This window comes from Ostrinia nubilalis, chromosome 13 (genome assembly GCF_963855985.1).
Source record: "Ostrinia nubilalis chromosome 13, ilOstNubi1.1, whole genome shotgun sequence".
Lineage (NCBI taxonomy): Eukaryota > Metazoa > Arthropoda > Insecta > Lepidoptera > Crambidae > Ostrinia > Ostrinia nubilalis.
In genome coordinates this window covers 9,986,903-10,010,816 of record NC_087100.1, presented here as the reverse complement: position 1 = coordinate 10,010,816, position 23,914 = coordinate 9,986,903, and the positions used below count along the sequence as shown (strand labels likewise).

Sequence of the window (23,914 nt, the reverse complement as noted above, 5' to 3'; positions counted from 1 at the left end):
CTTACCTTTCCGTTAAATCACTGGTACAATAGTATGTAGAAATAAAAATGTTAATTAAAATACTAATAATAATCATTAGACGTTTAGACAAATTCAAGTTCTTTATTTAGTGCTTTCTTCTTATGATATTTTCAATAATAAAATGTATTTAAACTATTTTCAACCTTATGACTTACACATAGAGTTCAAAATTAATTGAAGAAAAAATACAAATCATGGTAGCATGATGTGCCAGAAACTTTAAATAAATTCTAAAATAATAATCTTTACTTGCTTATGAACCAAATAGTATGAATTCTTGGATAAAATAAATATTTTTTTCCGACGAGCATCAAAATTCACACGCTTTGTCCTGAAGAAAAATTTTTTTTCACCTACTTTTTTCGAAAAAAGTACCATATAATGGTATATATTTATAATCCTGATAAATGTAGCTTTCAGGACATATTTTTTTTATTAGATTATCTCCAATGATTTAAAAGTAAACGACGTTTATTTAAAAAAATACTTTTTGGTTTTTGTGAATTTTACTCAATATTTCTATTTTTTTGTATGAAAAGGCAAAAAATTTGTTCTAGAAATGAATTCGCCATCCTTTAATTATCCGAAAATGACACCACACTTGCCCTAATACCCATAGTTTTGAAGATATGGGCCTTATAGTGAAGCGCGGCAGAAGGAAACTTGCCCCCCCTCCCCCTGCTACCACAGGGGGGGCTCCCGATGTCTACCGACGGAAATCTACTCAGGAGCACCCAAAGAACAACTGGTGCAAAAATGAGCCTTCTATACCAAAGTGGAGGGGTCTCCATACAAATCATTGCACTAAATTCCCTACTATTATTAGTCACCTCATCTCGTTTTAATCTTGAGGCCTAGTGTCTGACAATGTAGCCGGAAAAAAGTAAAAGAAGCTTTTTATGGTTGTACGTGGCCCCCGCTTAGGGTGACCAATACGACTACTTTATTGTCTTGTGGATCACATTGGACAAAGAACTAAGACTTAAGTAATAATACTCGAATTTTATATAAAGGAAAATTGGAAAATATATGATGTAGGTACTCATAAATCATGGCAGTTAGATAGGTACCTTAGTAAGCGAACTTAGTAGATTCAATCCTTTCTCAGGCAGACGATTAATGAAACATAATTTACTTAGTATTTTCATCTAAAATTACATTTAACTAGGATTAGATCTTGGTAATTTTCTCGAGTAGGGTTTGAAGAGTAGAGCTTGGTACGAGTAGCTCAGAGAACTGACAGTGACGGCGAAAAAGGAGCTCGTAAAGGAATATTCAATTTTAGGAAAAATAGGTACTTACCTATAGGCATTATGTCCCATAAATCCAGGATCTATAGCCACCTGACCCTCTCACGACGCCAATAAAACCGATCAACACGGCCCGAAAGAGACTCCCGGAGCGCGCTATCAACATTATTTACATTTTTTTCCATTCTACGGCGACTGGCTCGAATTACTATCTCGGAATGTTTAGTAACCAACCGGGAAGATACGTGAGGGTGTTTTTTACTTATTGTGTCTGGAAGTTGATATAAATTCACTTAGAATACCCCAGGTCGTGTTACATGACTAATTCGGGTTTGAAAGGAATGTGTGATGCGGGAGACGTGTTTTTGGTACATTCCAATCACAATTTCTTGGAATTTGCCAATCATACATTGTAAAAGGGTGGTTGACACCATTCATCCATGGTATGATGACTTCTAAAGAAATCACTTTAGGTTTAACTCAAGAAAGTCAATTAGGTAAGGTAGAGTAACTTATTAAATAATAATACAACTGATTTGACAAGTAGAGCCATGTTCCTGATAAACAAATCTATGGATGAGTCGCCTTTTTGAAACTTTTGCTTTGGGGTTAAAATGAAACAGCATTTGCATTGTTTACAATGTCTGTCTAAAAGAAAATTAGTATGGGTTTCTAACTACGGCCGAACTTTTGAATAATAAGTATGCATAAACCACTCGAAGAGGCAACAAAAAAAAATAAAAACAATAATTTTGTTCTCCGTTTAATATTACAAAGGACCCCAAAAAAAGTTGGGTCCAAGTTTTTTTTAAACCATTGTAAGTGTTTGACAAAGGATTCCAACAGGTTGGGACTGCATTATTCTGGGGTAAATTTATTTTTGATGAAGTGCAAAAGTCGGGGGTAGTCTATTGACATTTTTTCTGTGAAATTTGTGATTTGGGCACAATGTGGAGACGATCAGCCGTGAAGGGTTCTGCACACATGTGCCCAATATGGCCATTGTGCTTTGTGACCCGCTACTAATGAATGTTGGTGTGAGAACTGTCCTACAAGTGTTTCTTTTTATAAATAGCATTATAAAAGTTGAGTTTATAATAGCAGATTTTCTCACGGTGTCCATAGATTTATATTTTATTCATAGCCGCTGTTAATCGTATATTAATCATGTGGTTTAATAGTAAACTTGGCCTATTGTTCATTGATGCGGCAAGTAAGGCTTGTTTTTAATTAAAATAGGTTGTAGTAATTTATCAAAAAACACTTTTTGCCTTATCCATTTAAACATTGGAATTTATTGAGTGGCAAGCTGTGAATAAGTTTTAGAAAAGACTAACTTTGCAAACTCTGCTTCATTCGCGTAGATTATGATTAAAAAAGTAACTACCATTTAGATGACTAAGCATAATATGTGTACTAATTCATGAGAGGCATTAGCGACAGCGACATAGAGACTCGAAAACACAGAAACTTGTGCGGAAACCATCGTCCATCAGGAATTGAAAAAATGAACACGAGTTCTACTCGTCATTTCTCTCATTAAAATAGTCTCGATCATAACCAGACAAGATCCTCACGTATCAGGTCCTTACGTTAGGTACTCTACCAAACATATTAACTAGTTTTGACGACTGGATCGGCATTAAGAATTAAAAATCTGTGTTCGTAGATACGTTGTATGTTGAGCATTTGATTATAATCATTAGCATTATTGTCAACATGAATATAGCAATTACAGCTATAATAAAACACATTCTTAAGCATATAATGGGTAATCGCGATGTCTGAATACTGAATAGACAGTCCGTTAGGACGTTAGTGTAATTCCCATACAATTATTCGGAGGCACACCCACACGTCATTGTCGCTAGCAATGTTACCGGCGCGCTGGGAACATGCCCAGGTAACCACGGATATAATGGCACACTCGAGATTGTATTCAGGCCATATACTATTCAACAATCTACTACTGCATTCCAATTTCAAGCTTAAAGCTTTAAAAATAAGAACGTATTTATACAACAAAGCTCAGCACAAGTTAAGCGCCACCTCGTGGTGCCTATTCACTTTTTTCAACCAGTAACGTAATTTCGTAGTATCATTTCATTTGAAATAGTTCGGCTTCGCCGCGTGAAGTCACAGGTATATTGTTTTTTTTTTCATATTCTTTGTTGAAATGGTCTTCCCCGAGTACAGTTTTGTATTATCTGAGAGATGGAGGTAGATATTGTGTAAACCACTCCAGAATACAAAAGGGGACAGTTAAAAAAACCTTTGCATATTGTGTAAGTAATTAACGGCTGTATAGTTAGTTTTTTTTTCAGTTACCTCACTGTCATCTTTAAGTTTGGGTATTACTTTTGAACATTTTATTGACCATCTTATCTTCTCAAAACAACAATAAAAAATCTTTCTTCTGATGTCATACTTACTTATTGACTAACCTAACTTTATCAATGCGGTTATGGGCAATAAATGAATTAAAATGATCTGGGAAATTCTGTACCTACAATTTTTTCATATCAAAGATCTTTTTTGCACAGCATCTTACTTAAATCACCACTATTAAAAGGATAATAACACTCAAACATTTCTGTGTAGTAGCAGGCCTGTTCATCTCCGCGAGTTTACATCGAAAACAAAACACGCACGATGGCCCACCTACAGGATACTATTCGACAAGGCCTCACATACGAGCGAACATTGACTCACGCACGCGTATTCTTGTGTATGATGGAAGAAAATAAAGAAAATGGTGTACTAAATACTGTGCAGTATTTAACTGCCTAAATAATAATAAAAACACGGAATGTACTTTTTTAAGTTGCCTCAAGACACTGAGAGGTATAATAAGTAGTTACTATTATTCATGATAATTCATGCTAAATTATGTATTTCCTCCGCCATTTTCCGCAGTTTGGCACCTCACGTCACATCATTTTACCGTAGTCAGCCCTATAGCTTCGGCGCAGTGCCGATCACTGACGTTTGTCAACAAAATGGTGCTTGACTCTTGAGACAGGCTAAATTACACCATATTGTTAATGACATTGAGCATACATTTTTTTAAATACCTTCGCGAAGTAAAACTTCTGTACGTAGTACTTATTATTATTCTGTGGTAGTAGTAATAATAATCAAAATGAAAACTTTTTGTATCAAACTGTTAAGGATACTTTTTGTTTATGTTTTTATGGATGTTCGTCCTAGTTTATGGCGGTGGCACCACATTTGGCAAGAGGCATCTCTCAGCAGGTCACTTTGTAATGGCCTTGTAAAAGGTCGCTGCATATGGGCTGTGTAGAGTCCAAAGATTATTATTACATTTCATTATTGTACGACTATAGCAGAATCGCCAAAATCAAGTGGCAGTGGGCAGGGCACATAGCTCGTAGAGCTGGCCGCTGGGGCAGAACAGTTCTCGAGTGGCGACCACAGGCCGGGAGACGTAGGTGTAGACAGGTCACCAAATACCGACCGACGATCTGGTGAAGATCTGATACCTGGATACGGGCAGCGCAGGACCGGTCGTTATGGAAATCGTTGGGGGAGGTCTTTGTCCAGCAGTGGACGTCATTGGGCTGAAACGAACGAAAGGATTATGTAGTACACATGGCTCTCTCTCTCTCTTTTTCAGGATTTAACATTATTATTAACATGAAATTATTATACCACTGCTGTAGCACATTGTCATAATATTATGGCTCTCTCTTTTTCTTTTAAGACTTAACAACTTTACCCTTGTTTATCAGTTCTTGAAATTCTTCCCAAAACTATCTATGTTTGTAATATAGGTAGGGAAATGTATGTCGCTCGTGGTTTATTCGTCCAAGTAGGTAGTTAACTTACACGTTTAGATAATTCAGAAGTTTTTGTATGTTTGTTCAGCAATCACAATAGCTAATCATATAAGTATGATATCTCAATCATTTATCAATTATTAATCAATCCTGGACAAATAAATTGGCATTTTCCTCTTGAAATTTTTTGATGATAAATCCAGATTACTAATATGAATAAAAGACCTCAGAACAAAGAGAATATAAAAATAGAATTTATATAGGTAGGTAAAGTGATATTTAAACTCATAAACATTAATGAATAAATAAATATTTTCCATGAAAGTTCGAAATCTACGTGGGAGAAGCAGCAGTAAAAGGATAGTCTAAAGATATACAATGAAAGTTTTATTCTTTCACTGTTTTCTGGTTCGCTCAGATTTTATAGGTATAGTACCTAAAGTAAGTGGAAAAAAAACTTGTTAAGTAGTGATATCTGTTCCACTATTCAGCTTATCATCATCATCATCATGATTTCAGCCACAGGACGTCCACTACTGAACATAGGCCTTAACTTAATTTTCAATTATGGCCGAGATTCTTGAAGACAAAAATAAACTTCGAGGTCTGGATAAAACTAACATTTGTCCAAAATTAAAGTAAACCTGTGGTAAATCAAAGTTTGTAAATGAAAAAAGTTCTGAGAACTCTGAAAAACATAGCACACACTGCCCTCTGTGTAGCGCTCTACCAACTAAAACGGACGACTACGCGCCGCTACTGTAGCCTCTACATTCCGTGTTTCACAACCACAGCTTGCTACAAATTTGAAACCATACCACTAGATGGCACAACTTAATTTAAAAAGCAAACTTTGTCATTACCAAGGAGTATGCAGTGGCCTATTTTCTTGAACTCAATGCTATGTCAGTCAATAATGACTTAAAAATAAAAAGGTTTATTGCTTGCTGTAGTGCCTGTCATTCTCTACAATTTTGTTTACATACAATCACAGCTCTTTTTATATGTTTAATAAATAAATAAAAGTTAAATTATGTGTGATTCCCGCTGATATTATTAGCTATCGTATAATGTCGCAAATATTTCACAAGAGCTGTTACACTTCACGAAGTTCCGGCTACAAATACCGCACTTTGTCAACAAACACCGGGGAACGCAAGCGGCGTGATAGCAAAGAAGACTCTACATTCGATAGAAAATTCAAAGAGTTACAGAAAGACATTTCTTCTAGAATAGAGAACCAAATAGAACATGCTCAGGGGGCCCGTGACCATATCAGGGAGAAATTTGAAAAAATCGACGCGAAAATCGACTCTATGCTCGAATTGCAAAACACTGTAACGTCGCTGAGGAAAAATCTTCACGTGGTCGAGAACTCGATTGCTGAAATGGCGCAGAAAATCGAGAAAATCGATACACTCACGATGGGCAGCGATGCCTGCACCCTGCAGTCTAGGAAAAGCTCTTTCAGGTCTCAAGCGCCTATATTCGAGAGAGATGAAGTCTGTGAGAGAGATGACACTACAGTCTCACGTACCTAAATTGTTATAATGTATTTTTATATTTAAATTAGTCTTTTTAGCATTATATTATATAACTACTTTTATAAACCTCAGTCTTTTATGGATGGGAAAATAATTAGAAACGTATAATTTAAACATCATATATTTTTTGACGACGGGTATTTCGTTACAATATAACAGCTCTGAGCTGAACACATCGATTAATGTTGACATTCATTTAATTTCATGTATTCTAACACATTATCAGCTCAAATAACGTAACAGAATTATCTGCCAATAATATTTTTGGATAATTTAATAATCTTACTCGTTTAAAACGCCACAGATACATTAATAGAATAATTTAAAGATTAATTAAGTAGTATTCATAATAGACGCATGAGCTAAACAGCTAATTACAAATAGCGTTGGTTTTAAATCGTTCAAAATACAAATTATTTTTGAAAAATATCCTTACTGCTACACAATTGAGTAACAATTGCATTACCTAACGTTTTATCATTATTTTTCGTAAGTATGTATATGGCACAGTCCAAAAATAAATTGATAGTAAGTGGTAAATATTATACAATAGGTTTCCAAAGATTAAGGAGAGAACACATTTGAAAGAAAGGCAGAAGTTATTATTCTAATGGTTATTTCATTATACACTTACGGTTATCATTCTTATTCATTGACATAATAAAATGTACTTAATACGACTAGGAAGGAAAATAATGGAAGAATTCACTAATAATAATTGTAACTAAATATCAATAAAGCTAAAATGCTTAAAATACAATAAATGCAACAAATTGTTTCTAAAATAAAACTAGTTTAAACAATATTTTGTGCACCAATTCATCGCAGTATAGTGAAAAAAAACATTATAAATGCAAATTGTTGAACAATTTGATATGTACATATCTAACGAAAACAATTCATACATACGGATTAAAGTCAGATCGCATTAACATAGATATCACAACATTAAGATACACAAAAGTGCCTACTACACAAAGATACATTAATAATTATAATCAACTACCAAGCAGCTGCGCTGCGATTCCGTTTAAGTATGGTTTATATTCATAGTCCATGCAACTAATCCCGTCTATTTATCTGTCCACCACAAAACAACTTGACTCGAACAACTTTCAGCTGCCAACTTCACTAAGCATCAACTTAACACAATTGAAACTATATATTCTTCATAACTTTAACTAAATTATTTGAGGGAGGTAGGTACTTAGCAGAAACAAAACTAAACACTCAAGACAACAATCATAAAGTGCAATTAACTATTTCAGGGATATTGGTCTCAATACAAATTCAGTTCATTAAAAATATACAAAAGAAGGCATTCTTTCTACCTGCTAAGTTTTCCTTCAAAGTCATCTTCATTCTATATAAAATTCCCTAAATTCTTTACCTACATATTCATACATTACATTACCATATCCAACAATCTTTCCAATTTTTTATTATATCTACTTTTCTTCTTTTCATTACCTACTTGTCTTCTTTTCTAGTCCCTCGAAGATTTTATTTTTCCATAGTTCTCAGTGAAAATCGTTTAAGATAGGAAAAAAACAATGCTGAGGAATCAATCCCTGTAACACCCACAGAACGGCCGAATACCATCTCATATGTAATTTAAACATACGAGGTGGGTGCCCTATCTCAGTCGAACAAGCATATAAAAGCCCGCAAAATGCCGTCCCAGAAGCAAGCGCAGCATCCTTCTTTCTTATTCTTGTCGTCGGGATTGAAGCTGGGTTGCTTCGGGCGCTTGCGACGAGAGCAGAGCTTACTCGGCTGCGGGTCTTCCACCGGCTCAGAGCGCGGGCTGAGGTGCACCGGCAGGGCTGCAGGCTCCACGGGCCGCGGGCGCGCCCACCGACGCAGAAGTCCCTCTTGCTCCGCCCCCACTGGCACCGGTGCGGACAGCTTACGAGCGCGAGCCACCACCAGCGCGCGCTCCATCGGTTCCAGTAACTCCATACCCAGAGCGCGATCCAGCTGCTCGCCCTGTAGCAGCAAATATCTTGGACAGTACGCCAGCTCGCCGAGAGCAGCGCGTTTATTGCTCGGGGTCAGCTCCCGTTTCGTCCGCTTGCACGCCGCCGTGGCCCACCGCGACAGCGCCTCAACCAAGACGAGCTCGTTGGACACCCTCAGTGTATCGCGTCGCACTATCAGCGCCAAATCCTCATACGTAAGCTCTTCGAGCCTTTCGTCTGTGAGAGCAGCGTCTGCGTTATCATCAAGGACTAAAAGAGCGTTGTGAGCCAGTGAGTCGCACCACCGCGAGCACTGTGCCAGAGATCGTGCGGCGGCATCGTCCGCCAGCGCTGGTAAGGGTGGCGCTGAAGCTGCTCCGGGCAACCTCGCACACAAGAATCGTAGGTCGCGTAGAATTTCCAAAGCAACACCTGCATCCAACATCTCGTCGAGTCGCCGAGCGCATCGCTCCGCAAGAGGCGAGCAGAGGAACTTGTACGCAGCGTCGAGAGCGCACCGTGCAGTGGCCACGGAGTTGAGCTGCGTGGGTTCGCAGTAGTGGTAGCGGAGAAGTTGCTCGAAACCGCGCCGGTCGACGTAATCGACGACGATGACGTCTGTTTTGACGGAGAGGAGTGCGGCGAAGACGGGGCTGGTGGCGGCGAGAACTCGACGATGGCCGGGGTAGCGCCAGGTGTCGCCGTTGATGCCGGCCACGAAGACGATGTCGCTCTGCTTCTCGTCGTCGTAGAGGCGTGCGTTCTCGTCCATCTCGAGCCCGCCTCCCGCATAGTACTCGCCGATCTCGCTCTCGCGCCCAGACTGAGACTGAGACTGGAAGTCTGGGCTCATGTCCTCCTCGGAGCTGGTCCGCGCGGGATTCACGACCACCGTCATCTTGACGTGCTAACTGTTCTTCTCGGTGCGTGACCTGGAAACAAAAAAAAAACATAATGTGTTATCGTATATGTCATCATTGATGATGTATTTCCCTACACATTTTCCGGGAAAATAAAGCTTCATATTCAACTACATACCTACAATAACAGCATAAATAAATAAAACATGTGTAATATTTAAATTAGTTAGTGGTGTGTCAGGGTGTTTTCTATGTAAGTATAATAAATAAGTAGGTATGTATTTACAAAAAAAAAGTATTTAAGTATGTTTATATCCGTTGTCTAGTACCCATAGTACAAGCTTTGCTTAGTTTGGGACTAGAAGCGCAGTGTAAAATATCCAAGGATATTTTTTTATTTTATTTATTTTAGTACTAATTTCTACGTGTTACTTCCGCTGTGTACTTAGTTCCTGTAAGGTTTCTTGAACTAGATGCTAAGTGGTACTGTTAACTCAGTTATAATGTCTGTGTGAGCACATAAGCGCCATATAAAGAATCATTATTGCCTTGGTATTGTATTACGATTCATCGTAAGCGCTAAACGAACCACCAAGGTAGTTTTTATTTACACAATGCGTAGTTTTCAGTAAACCGGTTACAATGTCGGATTATGTATCTAGGAAGTGTAGAGTGACCTAGAAGAATAGTTGAAAATAATTAAGTTTCTATCGTGACATATTGATTAGCATTTTCATTGCTTGATAACAAACATTTAAATTGTATTTAGTGCATCATTAGACAGGCTGGAAATGGTTTCGATTCGTAGACAGTGAATATAAACGTGGCCTCAAAACAATACGTTTCTAACAACAATATCTAACAGGCGATGGGAAAATGTAGGTTTTCCTATACAAAATTAAAATTGAGACCTAAGTAATAAAATTCTTATAGAAAATATTTACCTAGCGTTAGTAGAGCTATGTACGTTTTATTTTTCTAGATGGGCTCTACTCGTGGTGTTTATCCAGACGTAGTCAGGCAGGTATTGATTTTCAGTCCCGAGCAGTCCTTTCTGATGCTACTGCTTGCGGTTTATCTATTAATATCTGTTTATAAACCGCATGGAACGAGTTTTCAGTATCCATACGAGTATTTTACAAATTCGGATCGTTCATGTGCTCATATCTTTACTTTTTAGCAGAAAGACTTGCCAAAAAGTCAACTAACAAAAACAAAATGGCAAATTAAAAATAAATTAACGCGTCATATCTAGGTAAGTCTCGGAAAACTTTCAGATAACTTTCAACCGAAAAACTTGAGTCGATGAAGATTATTTTTTAATTGATTTTGTCGTGTGTATAATAACAATATGATTATACTTATTATGGTGTAGTTTTAAGTTGTTAAATTATATCAATTTAAGTATTCAGTTACCTCGTTAGTTTTATCAATAATTTAACTTTATAAAATGTAGCCAAAAAAGTGTGAATCTTCTTTTTTACGGCAATTTTACCCGAACAAAGACTTTGGCAGTAGGCTTATTAATAATCTCTCTCTTATTTGAGCACATCAGTGTTTGTCATTAAAACAGTTTTTCTCGAAAACCTGGCAATGAATGGGGAGAAGTGGCTAAATTCAACAACATGCCGTGTAGCGCGAACTGTGCGTCAACGCGGTGCGTCATACACAAACGCGCAAACCAAAATATACCCGAAACACTCACGAGGCCCTTTGAAACTCGGCTTCAGATACTGAACTCTTATTACAATAAACAACGCTACCCAATAAAATCAATGGAATGGAAAGTAAATGTAGCGCAGAAAATATGAGAGCGTTTACTTTAAAAAGCCGCTTTTAGGGTATAAATCAAATATAAGAGCAAGAGATAATTCTGAAAATATTTTGGTTTTATAAAAACAAATCAATGCGGTTAAAGACTTTGGAAACATTATCGTTCGTCATTTTTCAAAACAGCTGAAAACTAAACTAGCTCGTGGAAAATGCTTCAACATCAAAAATGCCCATTAAACCATATTATTAGGTCTTCTTTTCTAAAGGAATGCATTTCCCGCTTTCCACAAACGCGTCCCATATCAAATGTGGGACAGTCTAAATTATATTTCCGTGTTCTAATTTATATGTGAAAGATCAAATCCATTAGATAAATTATGTCTGCTGCTGTATTGCACAATTTGAAAATCCGCAGCATTTTCTTCCTCGTTGCATTTTGTTTTATTTCGAAAGAGACATTAACGATTCCAGTTATTTGTGATGCTCTGACCTATATCCTCACATTCGCATAGTTGGCTTGCCCTATATTTAGCCGATTACGAAAGCGAATGCGTTTCTCTCTTTGGTCTATTCGACGCCCCAAGATCGAGAGTGCAGTTGCAATATGTATTGAGTAACAAGACTTTCCCTGACCTATATTTACTAGTAGAAGCAGAATATAAGTAATTCTCAAAATATTTACTGCTGAAAATATGAGTAGTTCGCATTTTTTGCACTTGTCACACTTTTTTGTCCTTGAAATGCATGTGCAACACTCTTGCAAAAATTAAATCACCTAATGCTAATAAGGAAGCTGCTATTGCTAGTTTAATTGCAAAAAATAATATGATTTATGTTATAGGTATTACAGTAGCCTTGGAACAAAAAGAAGGGACCCATTTTTTGCTCTTTAGAATCATTCATTACAATTTATCAACTCACTTGCTCGTGTAGTTATGCACTTTAATATTATTTTAATTATCAAAATATTATTGCATTTATTTGTGTCGTAGTGTAATAATGATCTACTCATTTCTACTCACAACTGAAAAACGTCATATGAAAGCATTATGCATTGGTCAGTTAAAGGTATTTATATTCTCAATTTCTGATCGCCCTCTTAGTTCACGTTAGGCTGCAATTTCTTTGATTTTGACTATAATAATTTAAAATACTTTAATAATGTGGCATCTTCATTTAAGTGCATCGAAATATGTAATCTAATGTGTCGACGACTGTACGCTATGTACACACAAGAAACTAAACTAGATATTTGCAATTAAATTATGCAATTAGCTAACGTTGCAATACGAATTTGCAGCGCAATTAATCTGATATCATCACAATATACCACAATTAATTCATATTTTGAAGCAAGGATTTAAGAAAACGCCGTCCGGTATTCAAAACCACGAAGCGGTGGATCTACTCGTATTTGACATTCGTTTTCGCCGGCGAAAACGAATGATAATGATTCATTAGTATCTGGACTAGGGCAGTTTTCCACCAAAGCGGACACAAGACGAAATGTACGGAGACGATGATACATAACGGTCCAGTTACCAATTCAAATAAAGCGGAGCGGAGTTGTCCACAATATCCATCGAATTTAAGCGGATAGGAGAATTTATTTGGTTCTTATGGTCTCGTCACCCTTCGTCTCATCTCTTTCCGCTTGTTTTCTGTCATTTCTTCTCCGCTTTGGTGGAAAATGGCCCTAATAATGTGGAGAAGGTCTATAGGCGCTGGCGCGTGCATCCTATTACCGTACTACGTTACCGTCGATAGTGAGTGGGCTCAACCTTGCTCGATATCAAGGTACAGTTTTAATTCGTATCCGACTAAACGTAATGTGTTCTGTCACGGTACCGATGCTGGCTACAATAACAATGCGCGAATTTTGCTTATTGTCAAATTAAATTCAAGAATATTTCGCAGACTAGAAAAGATAATCTTCTATCTTCTATATAAATAAAAATGAATTGCTGTTCGTTAGTCTGATTAAAACTCGAGAACGGCTGGGCCGATTGAGCTGATTTTAGTTTTAAAATGTTTGTCTTAGTCCAGGGTAGGTCTAAACGGTGAGCAAATAAGGAAAAATTGCGATGGCTTATTTATTGCCTTTAAGGCGGAACAGAGTTCGCGGGGTCAGCTAGTTATTGAATAAAGAAAAACAATTGAAGGTATAATTATTTGTGAAATGACAAAACAACAGCTTTTACGAAAAGCAAATGAAAGTTATAAGAATTTCAAGTTTTGAAAATATGAATGAAATCCGTGACAGACGCGAGCAAAGACGTGGTCACAAATTCGTTATAATGTGGATTATCCTTGGACAAAGTATCACCAACCACTATAGTTACCTAGGGGCCGTCCATAAATTACGTCATCGATTTTTTCAGATTTTAGACCCCCCCCCCCCTACAATCATCCTATCGTCATTTCTTAATGACCCCCCCCCCCCCTTCTCCCAAAATTGACGTCATTACCAGTTTGACAAAATTAAAACATTGCAGATTTGAGAAAAATAGGGTACCTATTATACGAGTATGAATCACCTTTTATTATTTTTTCTTTGGCAATAATCATTGGCCGATGGAGCAGCAAGGTTCTGGAATGGAGGCCACGTACCGGAAAACGCAGCGTGGGATGACCGACGACCTGATAAAGGTAGCAGGAAGGCGCTGGATGCAGGCCGCTACCAACCGTGCGATGTGGAAGTCATTGGGGGAGGCCTATGTTCAGCAGTGGACGTCCTGTGGCTGAAATGATGATGATGATGATGATGAATAATCATTAATATAATATAATATAATTCCCACGGAGTTTTCACCCATTCTTTTAAATTCTGGATCACGGGTAATATCCCCGTATCCTCCCGATATTCGTATTGGCTCGATTCATCCACGTCTTCAACCCACTCACTTACTAGGTGTGCTGGAAGAAATTTCTTTTTAGAAATAATCTTTTTGTACGTGAACAATAAACTACGAGATCCACGCGTACGAAGTCGCGGGCGGCCGCTAGTAAACTATAAATAAATAAGAATGACGTCAATTTCGAAACACCCCCCCCCCCCCCCCTATCTATCATTTACCGTCATCCGCAGACCAACCCCCCCCCCTAATTTAGAATGACGTAATATATGGACGGCCCCCTACCAGATGTACACCTAAACACCTCGGTATCCAATTTTTATAAGATCACTTTTAACACCACTAATTTGAATGCAACCTAAACCAAAGAAAGCTTACAAACAATAACACTGTAAAAGTCGATCACTACCTTCCACGCCTACTATACGAATGGCCCTTAACGATATTCTAGTTCAAAACACTTGTGTTTATTTGCACTTTCCGACTAGACCATAATCTTTAACAACCTGTAAGAACATTTTAGTTTATGAGCTTAACAAGTAGGCACTTGAAACTTTTTACAGCTACCTCAAGTAACTTTCTTGGAACACTTGACGTTTTATCAAATCCGCAAACGATTATTGATTGTGACAACACCCGTATTTACAAACGATGCTTGCTTAAGTGAAGCAGCAAATCGAACGCACAGCGTTGAATAGAGCTCTGTGATTGGTTCGTGTGGCACTCTATGCGTCCATGCGCATTGTGAGACCTCATAGAAATGTTTGTGAATACGGACGTTAGTACTGATGGTTGAAGTTGAAAAATAGAGAGCCGTTTACAGGAGTTAAAGTTTGTACAAGCTATTATAAGATTTTATATCTTATTGACTTGAATATAAGACAAATTTTAATGTGATTCAATCTAACCATTTGCGTATTGCGCGTGGGCAATGGGCATCTGAAATAGTCTGCTCGGCGGTGACATGCGGAAACGCATGCGGCGTGAATCGCCGGCGCAACCAATATAGGACACCTCTGACTAACTTTCAGGGAAATAAATAAATTGAAATCGTGAAAACAATACGCGAAAGTTCTTACAGAAGTTAAAGTTGTCAGTGAAGGCATATTTATAGGGTCCTGTTTGGCACCCTTTGGGGTGATAAAGATAACATTAGAATCGTAATCTTTACATGTTAGGTAAAAAAATACTAACTCGACTTTGTTATTTTGTCAATTAAGAAAAAAACTTCTTACTACCCGTTCGCGCTAAGTTTGCCGGTCCGTGGAATGCGCGTCCCCCTCCCCCAACCGCGATTAAAGGCAATTAGTTAGTGATTAAACGTAATTAATGTGTCTTATTTTACGCAAATACACAATTCTTATGAATATTAATAAATAAAAAATATTTTAAATACCTAGTTTGTTATAGTTATAGACGTTTCCCTTCGAGTGACGTCATATCGCCAGCGGCAAACTTAAAGCGAACGGATAGTAAAATATTTTTAAGTCACATAAAAACCCAATCACACATTATGTAGGTAGAGAATAAAATTAGTCAGTGAAAGTTATTTTTATTACTTTTGCAGTAACTAATAATTAATAGCGATCTAATTTCAGCAGTCTCAAATAAGCTTAGATTGTAATCCAATTAATGAAAAAAAATCTATTAGGTACTGAAGCCATTTATGCTTCGCAGTAAGACCTTTCTATAGCTTGACATTGAAAACATAGTCACACCTAACTTGTAAATAAAACTTGTTGATATTGTCCGTATGTTTGCCGGCCTTTAGCTAAGCATCCACTGAATCGGGAATTGGTACATAAAAATACAAAGGACACCGTAATATGCAGAGCACATAATCGATTCATATTAAGCAAGTCGACATAAGGCTACGTTAACTGCTTATGTAAATCATGTCGTTAAAATTTAACGTAAGCGGCCATTTTTCGTATATTTGTAAACGTTTAGTCAAGATTCAGTTTAAGGCATTAAATTAGAAAGAAACATTCATCCTCAACATTTTCTATCTTATACAGCCCTTCCCGAGAGATTTTGCCAGCAACGTTAGGTATGAATTCAGGAACCCTTTGATCTTCTTTCTATCTTTGTAAATAATAAAAGACATTTTGACTTCTCTTTCAGGACAATTCAAGCGAAGAAAGCTTACATCTTATCACTTATCTCAAAATCGGTTCAATGTTTAATAAAATATGGAGTGTTTCTTTTATATATGTCTGGGTTTTATTAACTTACTCTATCTGTCACTTCCAATTTCCCGATTTAGAATTGGCTGATACCCCCTTCTTAATAAAAAGTTACACCTAAGATGAAGACTGGATTAAAATGACATACTGAATAACAATTTGAGTTTAACTAGGGTGTACTAACTTTATTAATAAGGGGGTATCAGCCAATTCTAAATCGGGTATTTGGAAGTCACAAACAAAAGCTTCAATGAATTTACTTTAATATTTTCAATGGATCTGCATAGCAACCGATGCAGAATACACAGCAAAGCATTTTAATTGATTGTTGAAAGCGCAAGCCCGGGCCGCTGGGCGGCAGAGGCGCGCGGGCGGGCGGGCCGCCCTACATAGGGGAATTGGGTCAAGAGTAGCCCGAAACACCGTGTCGGCACTTCCATTCGGTGCTGTTGCAGTTTTCAGTAGTTATTGTTTTCCATAGAAAGCTTTCAGGATTGAACGTTTTTCCAATCAGGAAGGATATTATAGCACTTTTGTAAGTTATTTTATGTGAGAAGGTGCTCCATCAACATTATAGAAATGTAAATAAACAGCTGCTGTATTATGCCAATAATAACTTTACGATTTTGAACACTTGTAAGCTGCATACCATCCTAATTGACTTTTTCAGTAGTCTATGAATTCTGAAAACCCAGCAGAATAGAATACCCAGTAGAATTTAACTCTGAATAGGTATGTGGTTATAGTAAGGATTTACGGATAAAAAATTATGATGCAATAGAGAGTTTCTGGTGTTTGTAACTTATTACATTATGAAGATTTTAGAGCTATTTTTATTGCAAGGTGAGTAATACAAACAGTTAAGTCCAAATCTTAGAAACCAAGGAGGCATTTGATGGACCGTAAAATAATTTAGGATTCCATCCACCGACCGATCGTAACGTTTATGGGTATTCGGTTCAACAATAAAACTGGAAGATCAAAATCTTCAAACATGCGTAATGCGTTATTTCGCGAGTTGGTATCGAATTGACTCAAGCGCATGCCATAAGGTTAATGTATTGAGTGATTCAACAGATCTGGCACGAGTATGTACCTACTACAGTTATCATGCAAATATACATGGCAAATTATGTATTTGAGCAATGCTAAGACAGTCTTGGGATTATCTTTATAAGATTTGACTTTCAAGACTTTCAACCAGTATGAACTAATGAAATTCAGTGACTCTGGTAGTAAATTAACCACCACCTTACTCCAAATTACATAGAGCTAATCTGTCTTATTCAATTTTTCTAAACAAAAGTACCTACTCCAGATGTAAATTCTCAATAAACGGTCAATGGTATTGTTTCTTATCTATCTTTGAAATCTTGGTATAATCAAGCGTTCAATACCTGTAATAAAATAAAAACAAATAAAATCTATGTAGATCGCATCCGTGATACATTTGAATTGCCTTCATAGTTAAGTAAGTACTTACATGCTTAGATGCTGTCTCTCATATGCTTATAAATTTTTAGTCCATCCAATACGTAATACAAACGGGCTAGTTTTAAAAGTACTGAGTGACTTCTTAGATGATAAACAGCAATTTAGACATTGTTATTTTAATCAGCATTTATTCGAAACTTTATTCGCGTGAAAAGTAGTTTGTATGAAAAACATTAAATAACTTCTCTATCCATATGACAACTAGACAAGTAAAGCGATAATTCTCGTATTTTCAATTAAACAAGATCACAGAGGATAAAGCTACACTTAAACACACAGGAAAACTCAAGTAAGAGGCAAACTTATTAACTCCATAATGAATTAGGATCACTGCAACTTAAGACTTCGACTATGTTAGGCGATTATCACACTGCGCCGCGCTCCGCCGCGGTACGCGGGACGACAGATTTAATCATTGTATGCAAGTACCTCAGTTTGTATAGAAAACACGCGTGGCACAACACACTGACAACGCGTCTGCGCGCGGGATTTTTTATATGAAATCACGGGGACAGCGGCGGAGCGCGGCGCAGTGTGATAATCGCCTTACAGAAGAAACACATACATTAGACGTAACATTTGAAAGTAAACTTACTTTTAAGAAGCGTCAACGACGTGGTGCCTTCATGCACAAGAAACTGACTGCGAAACTTGCTGAAAAAGCTCTACGTTAAATACGAAACTAGCAAAGCAAATTAATCATAGAAATTCGCCATCATGGAATCTTTTATGAAACATTATGCAGAGAAAACCTTCCATCGAAAATATTCCGTCATTTTACATGGATACCCATAGTGACGTGAGCAGACGCGCCAGAATTGGTATTCTATTATGCCTAACTAATGCAGTGATTCATCGGTTAAACTATAATTTACATGGTTAAGTTAATCCCTGTGTAATAAGTGCTATAAGGATAAAGATCCTTACACCACTGAATATAAGATTTAACTTTGTAAGCAGGCAAATTAACAATGCATCGCTATTCGAATACCTATTATGACTATTTTCTGTGAATTGAAGAATTTACACTACGTATAAAGTGCGTATCAAGTTTGCCGCTTGTTTGTTTACATTTGTGCGTATGCACATGACACAAGCTTAGGTGAACCAAAGTTCAAACGGTAAGTAAGGTAGACAGCGGATAAATCCACAGTTTTGTTGTAAAATAACTCCTATTAAAATGACATAAAACTCTACAATGTTAACCTTGATGTGGCCGAGAAACTAGATGACGTATAACATACTCGTACATAAAAATAAATGTAATAATCATAATAAGTACATAACAATATTATCCCGCCGTTCCAGTCCCAGTTTAAATCCCGCTAGAGATGTTAATGTCTTACACTTAAGTATAGTATTGTAATGCTTAATTACCTAACATTATCTTGTATAGGTATTAGTTGTATAGGGTTGGACTATTGTGTCTGTGTTAATTTAATATCACTCTTTAAAAAAAGTTAATAAAATAAGCAAAACATTTACAATCATTAATTAATTCATGCCGAGATAAGTATGTTTGTTGTACAATAATTATTGCGATGTACTCATGTTTTATCAGAAAACCCAAAGCTTTGAACAATGAATGTTTTATTCGATTCGTATTTTTATATCAACGCTGACCACAAAATGAGTTCACCGATGAAATTATGTCTACTATTGGTGTAATTTTATGTGTTTTTACATAAAATATGTTGCGTTAGAATTAGAATTTGTACAGATCTGCCGACATGAGTCTTCGACTTTAGACTACATGTCAAAAGTCGGCGACATTTTCTTTTGAAATAAAGCCGGCGTGTTATGCGAGCTCTATGTACCTCGGTTCTACGAAATGATCGGACGATGTCGTCTAGACGCTGAGCTTGCGTTTGTTGGCGATAAGCAGCCCTGCGCCTGAGCATCGAGCCCGGTTTTACAGCAGTCGAAGACTTAGATTCAATAAGGTTAGTTAGTTAAGTAAAATTGTAATTAAAAATAAATATATTTTTTCGCGAAAGCTCTCGGCTAGAGCTTAACTGGCGCAGTCGGTAGGACGTGCTGAACTGGACAACAAAAAATCGTGTTCAGTGTCCGTTTCAACGGTTTACAGTGCGAACTATTTTCCCGAAAAGTGACTTTTTACGTTTTGTGGAAGCTGCGACGCCTTGGGGGTTCACTTCACTCTCATAAGGACTAATTATGGCGAAAGTGTTTGTGTTTGTGATTATACTGTGAGTACGCTTGGTTATTTTTACACAAGTTCATAACTCTCCTTTCCCGAATTCCAAGAATATTGTAATATTGTAAAAAAATAATTAATAAAAAAATAATATAGAGTTCACTTTGAGCAACAAATAAATAGATAAAGTACATAGGATTATCGAAATCCATAATTGTGTTTATTATTATATTTTATCAATTGATTTTTGTGTGTTTTAGCAATAATGGCACAGTTACAACTTTTTGATTTAGCACTTAAAATAGTGCCTGAATATAGTGGAGATGCAAACTCATTGTACAGGTTTTTAAATACAGTAGATAACATTTATTTACAATATTTTGATGCCGCAAACAATGATAATTTTCAAAATGTTATTATTATTAATGGAATTATCGGAAAATTGAAGGGAAAAGCTCTCGAAATAATTGACGTTAATGCCGCAAATACATGGCCTGCAATTAAAGCAGTGCTTATTCAAAATTTTTCGGATCAAAGAGACGAAAATTCCTTAAATCGCGACCTTGTAAATTTACATCAGGGTAACGAGAGCCCCCAGCAATTTTACGATAAATGTGTGAATTTATTGACAACTTTGATGAATTACATAAATATTCACAATGACGATCCAAACGTCATTGCATGTAAACGAGATTTTTTCACGGCCCAGGCTTTAAAGACCTTTTTAGCTGGATTGCGAGAGCCCTTAGGCTCTACGATTCGGGCTATGCGCCCCGAATCTTTACCTAAAGCGTTGCAATTTATTAAAGAGGAAAATAACATCATGTATTTACAGAAACGTTTTCAGCCCCAAAATAATAACAACGTCAATAATAATAATAGACCGCAAAATCAACAAACAAACCAGAATTTCAGACCAAATAATTTTCAAAAATTGCCACCTAATTGGTATCAACAAAAACCAAATAATATGAATTTTAACCAAAACCGTTTACCTTGGAATAATAATCCAAACCAACAGAATTTCAGACAAAATTTTAATCAGTACAGACCAAACCAAAATCAGCAAAACAGACAAAACTATTTTTATCAAGACCCGAGACGCACTCCTAGGCCGAAACCAACCCCTATGAGTGGAATTTCGTACCCGAATGCACAAAATAACAACAATAACACACCGAGATTTATTCCAAATCCGAATTATAGACCGCAGCAACTAAATCCACAAAATCCAAATTATTTCAAAAATGTTGGCCACTACCCCGATTTCGTTTTTGAGGAATTAAATCACAACGAAACAAATGATGATTTTGCTGAACAAAATTATTATTATTCCGAATGTGACCAAAATAATTTCGAGCCAGAATTTATTCCCGCTCCATGTGATGACATGAACTATTGCGAGGCTGCCTCCGGTTCTCAAACTTCAAATGTTCCTGAGGAACAAAATTTTTGCGAAGACCCAGAACACAACAACGAAACGTGATACAAGTTAATGTTCATTCGAAAAGACAACTTCCGTATATACAGATAAATAATCCTCCCCTAAAATTACTTATTGACACTGGTTCTAACCAATCATTTTTGTCTCCGGAGGTCATAAAAAAATATTATCCAAATTTTCAATTAAACCACGAACCATTTTCGGTCACAAATGTGCATTGCACTACACACCACAAATATACAATTGATATACCACTTTTTGACGAATTTAACACAAAACAAATGTGTAAATTTTATGCATACAAATTTCACAACGTTTTTGACGGCCTAAAATCTCAAAGCAAGTGTCAACCTGTCAAGTAAATTGTTGATTACAGAATTTGCGAAAAACCCTATCCGTATGATGGATACTGGAGTTCACAACCTTTTTGAGGCGTTAGTCAAAGCTAATAGCACTACCACTGTTAAAATTCCCGTAAATACGGAATCTGGCGAAATTTTCATCCCGGAAAATCTCCTTAATCAGTGCATTATTCCGCCATTAATTACATATTCACAGAAGGGACATGCTTACATTGAGATTAGTAATCCAAGTCGTAATGACATTATCGTCAATTTGACACAACCTTTGAAGTCGGTTCCCCTAGAAAAAAATTTTGATTGTTTTAATATTGAGACACCGATGCCAAAATCATCCAACATAGAATGTCTTCTTCGAACTGACCATATGAACGAAGAGGAAAAGCAAAAAATAGTTAAACTTTGCAAAGACTACAGTGACATTTTTTATTATGAGGATTGCCCTCTCACTTTCACAAATACCATCAAGCATCGAATAAAAACCACTGACGAAATTCCTGTTTACACAAAATCTTATAGATATCCGTTCGTACACAAAGCAGAGGTTCAGTCACAAATAAATAAGATGCTTCAACAAAACATTATACAACCATCTGAGTCTCCCTGGTCCTCTCCAATCTGGATAGTAGCAAAGAAACCTGATGCATCTGGTCGGCAAAAATGGCGCCTAGTTGTAGACTACAGAAAGCTAAATGAAAAAACAATCTGCGATAGATATCCTATCCCAAATATATCTGACGTATTAGATAAATTAGGTCGTTGTCAATATTTTACCACGCTCGATTTGGCGAGTGGTTTCCATCAAATTGAGATGCACCCCGACGATATACAGAAAACCGCTTTTACAGTGGAAAACGGCCATTACGAATATTGTCGCATGCCGTTTGGCCTCAAAAATGCGCCTTCAACCTTCCAAAGAGCAATGGAAAATGTTCTGCGGGGGTTGATCAATGATATCTGCGTTGTTTATATGGATGACATAATTGTTTTTGCTACTTCCCTTCAGGAAAGTATTGCCAACACTGAAAAAGTATTCCAGCGACTTAGAGAAGCAAATTTCAAAATTCAGCTAGATAAATCGGAATTTCTCAAACATGAAACCGCTTATTTAGGACACATAGTTACACCAGAAGGTGTCAAACCAAATCCTGATAAGGTCCATGCAATCAAAAATTTCCCCATTCCAAAAACACCGAAAGAAATAAAGTCATTTCTTGGTCTTCTCGGTTATTACCGAAAACTCATTCCCAATTTTTCAAAATTAACAAAACCCCTCACTTCATGCCTAAAAAAAGGTGCCAAAATAAATATTGACGACCCAGTTTACGAAAAAACATTCAAAATTTGCCAGGAAATCCTGATGAATGATCCTATTCTCAGCTACCCAGATTTTGAAAAAGAATTTAACGTCACAACTGACGCTTCTCATTTCGCCATCGGCGCAGTACTTTCGCAAGGCCCTATTGGCTCAGACAAACCAATAGCATTTGCCTCTCGAACGCTCAACGACAACGAAGTCAATTATAGCACAACTGAAAAAGAGTTGCTCGCTATTGTTTGGGCGACAAAATACTTCCGCCCATACCTATTTGGCCGAAAATTTAAAATAGTCACCGACCACAAACCCCTGCAATGGCTCGTGTCCCTAAAGGAGCCCAACTCTCGACTCACGAGATGGAAGCTCAAGTTGGCTGAGTTCGACTATGAGGTCGTATACAAAAAAGGAACTTCTAACACCAATGCGGATGCTCTATCTAGGGTCGTTATTAACAACAATGAGACAGAATCCCGTGCTGATCAACCTGAGTCCACAGTTCCACAGAGTCCACGTACTTCAGAAGTTTTAGAAGACATCTTATCTCTTATTGGCAACGTTTCAGAAATTCCCGACGTAGATAATATACAATTGGACCAATTACAGGATGAAACAGTTCACACTAATCAGGAACAGCCAGTTTTAGAAATTCCTATCGCTGAAAAATGCGTCAACACCCATAAAAATCAAATTTTTATTCAATTTGTTTTACACTCACCAGCCAAAGTAGATATTAAAGAGGTTTTCCCTGGGAAAAACCGCATAATTGCTCAAATTGGCCTCAATGATTTATCAAAAAACATTATTGATTTATTTAAACATTACATTCGACCTGATATCCAGCATGGCGTTTGGCTTTCAGATTTTAATTACTTACCAGATCTTACCAAAATA

General features: G+C 36.9%; 1 protein-coding gene across 1 annotated transcript in view; it reads right to left on the bottom strand.

Moving 5' to 3' along the window:
- Window positions 1–6,720: 6,720 nt before the first annotated feature.
- LOC135077646 (BTB/POZ domain-containing protein 6) overlaps window positions 6,721–23,914 on the bottom strand; it is a 29,556-nt gene continuing 12,362 nt past the window's right edge. The window contains exon 2 of the mRNA XM_063972206.1: window positions 6,721–9,508. Coding sequence (XP_063828276.1) covers window positions 8,257–9,474 — 1,218 coding nt within the window. The 5' untranslated portion in view covers window positions 9,475–9,508 and the 3' untranslated portion in view covers window positions 6,721–8,256. The remainder of the gene's footprint in view (window positions 9,509–23,914) is intronic.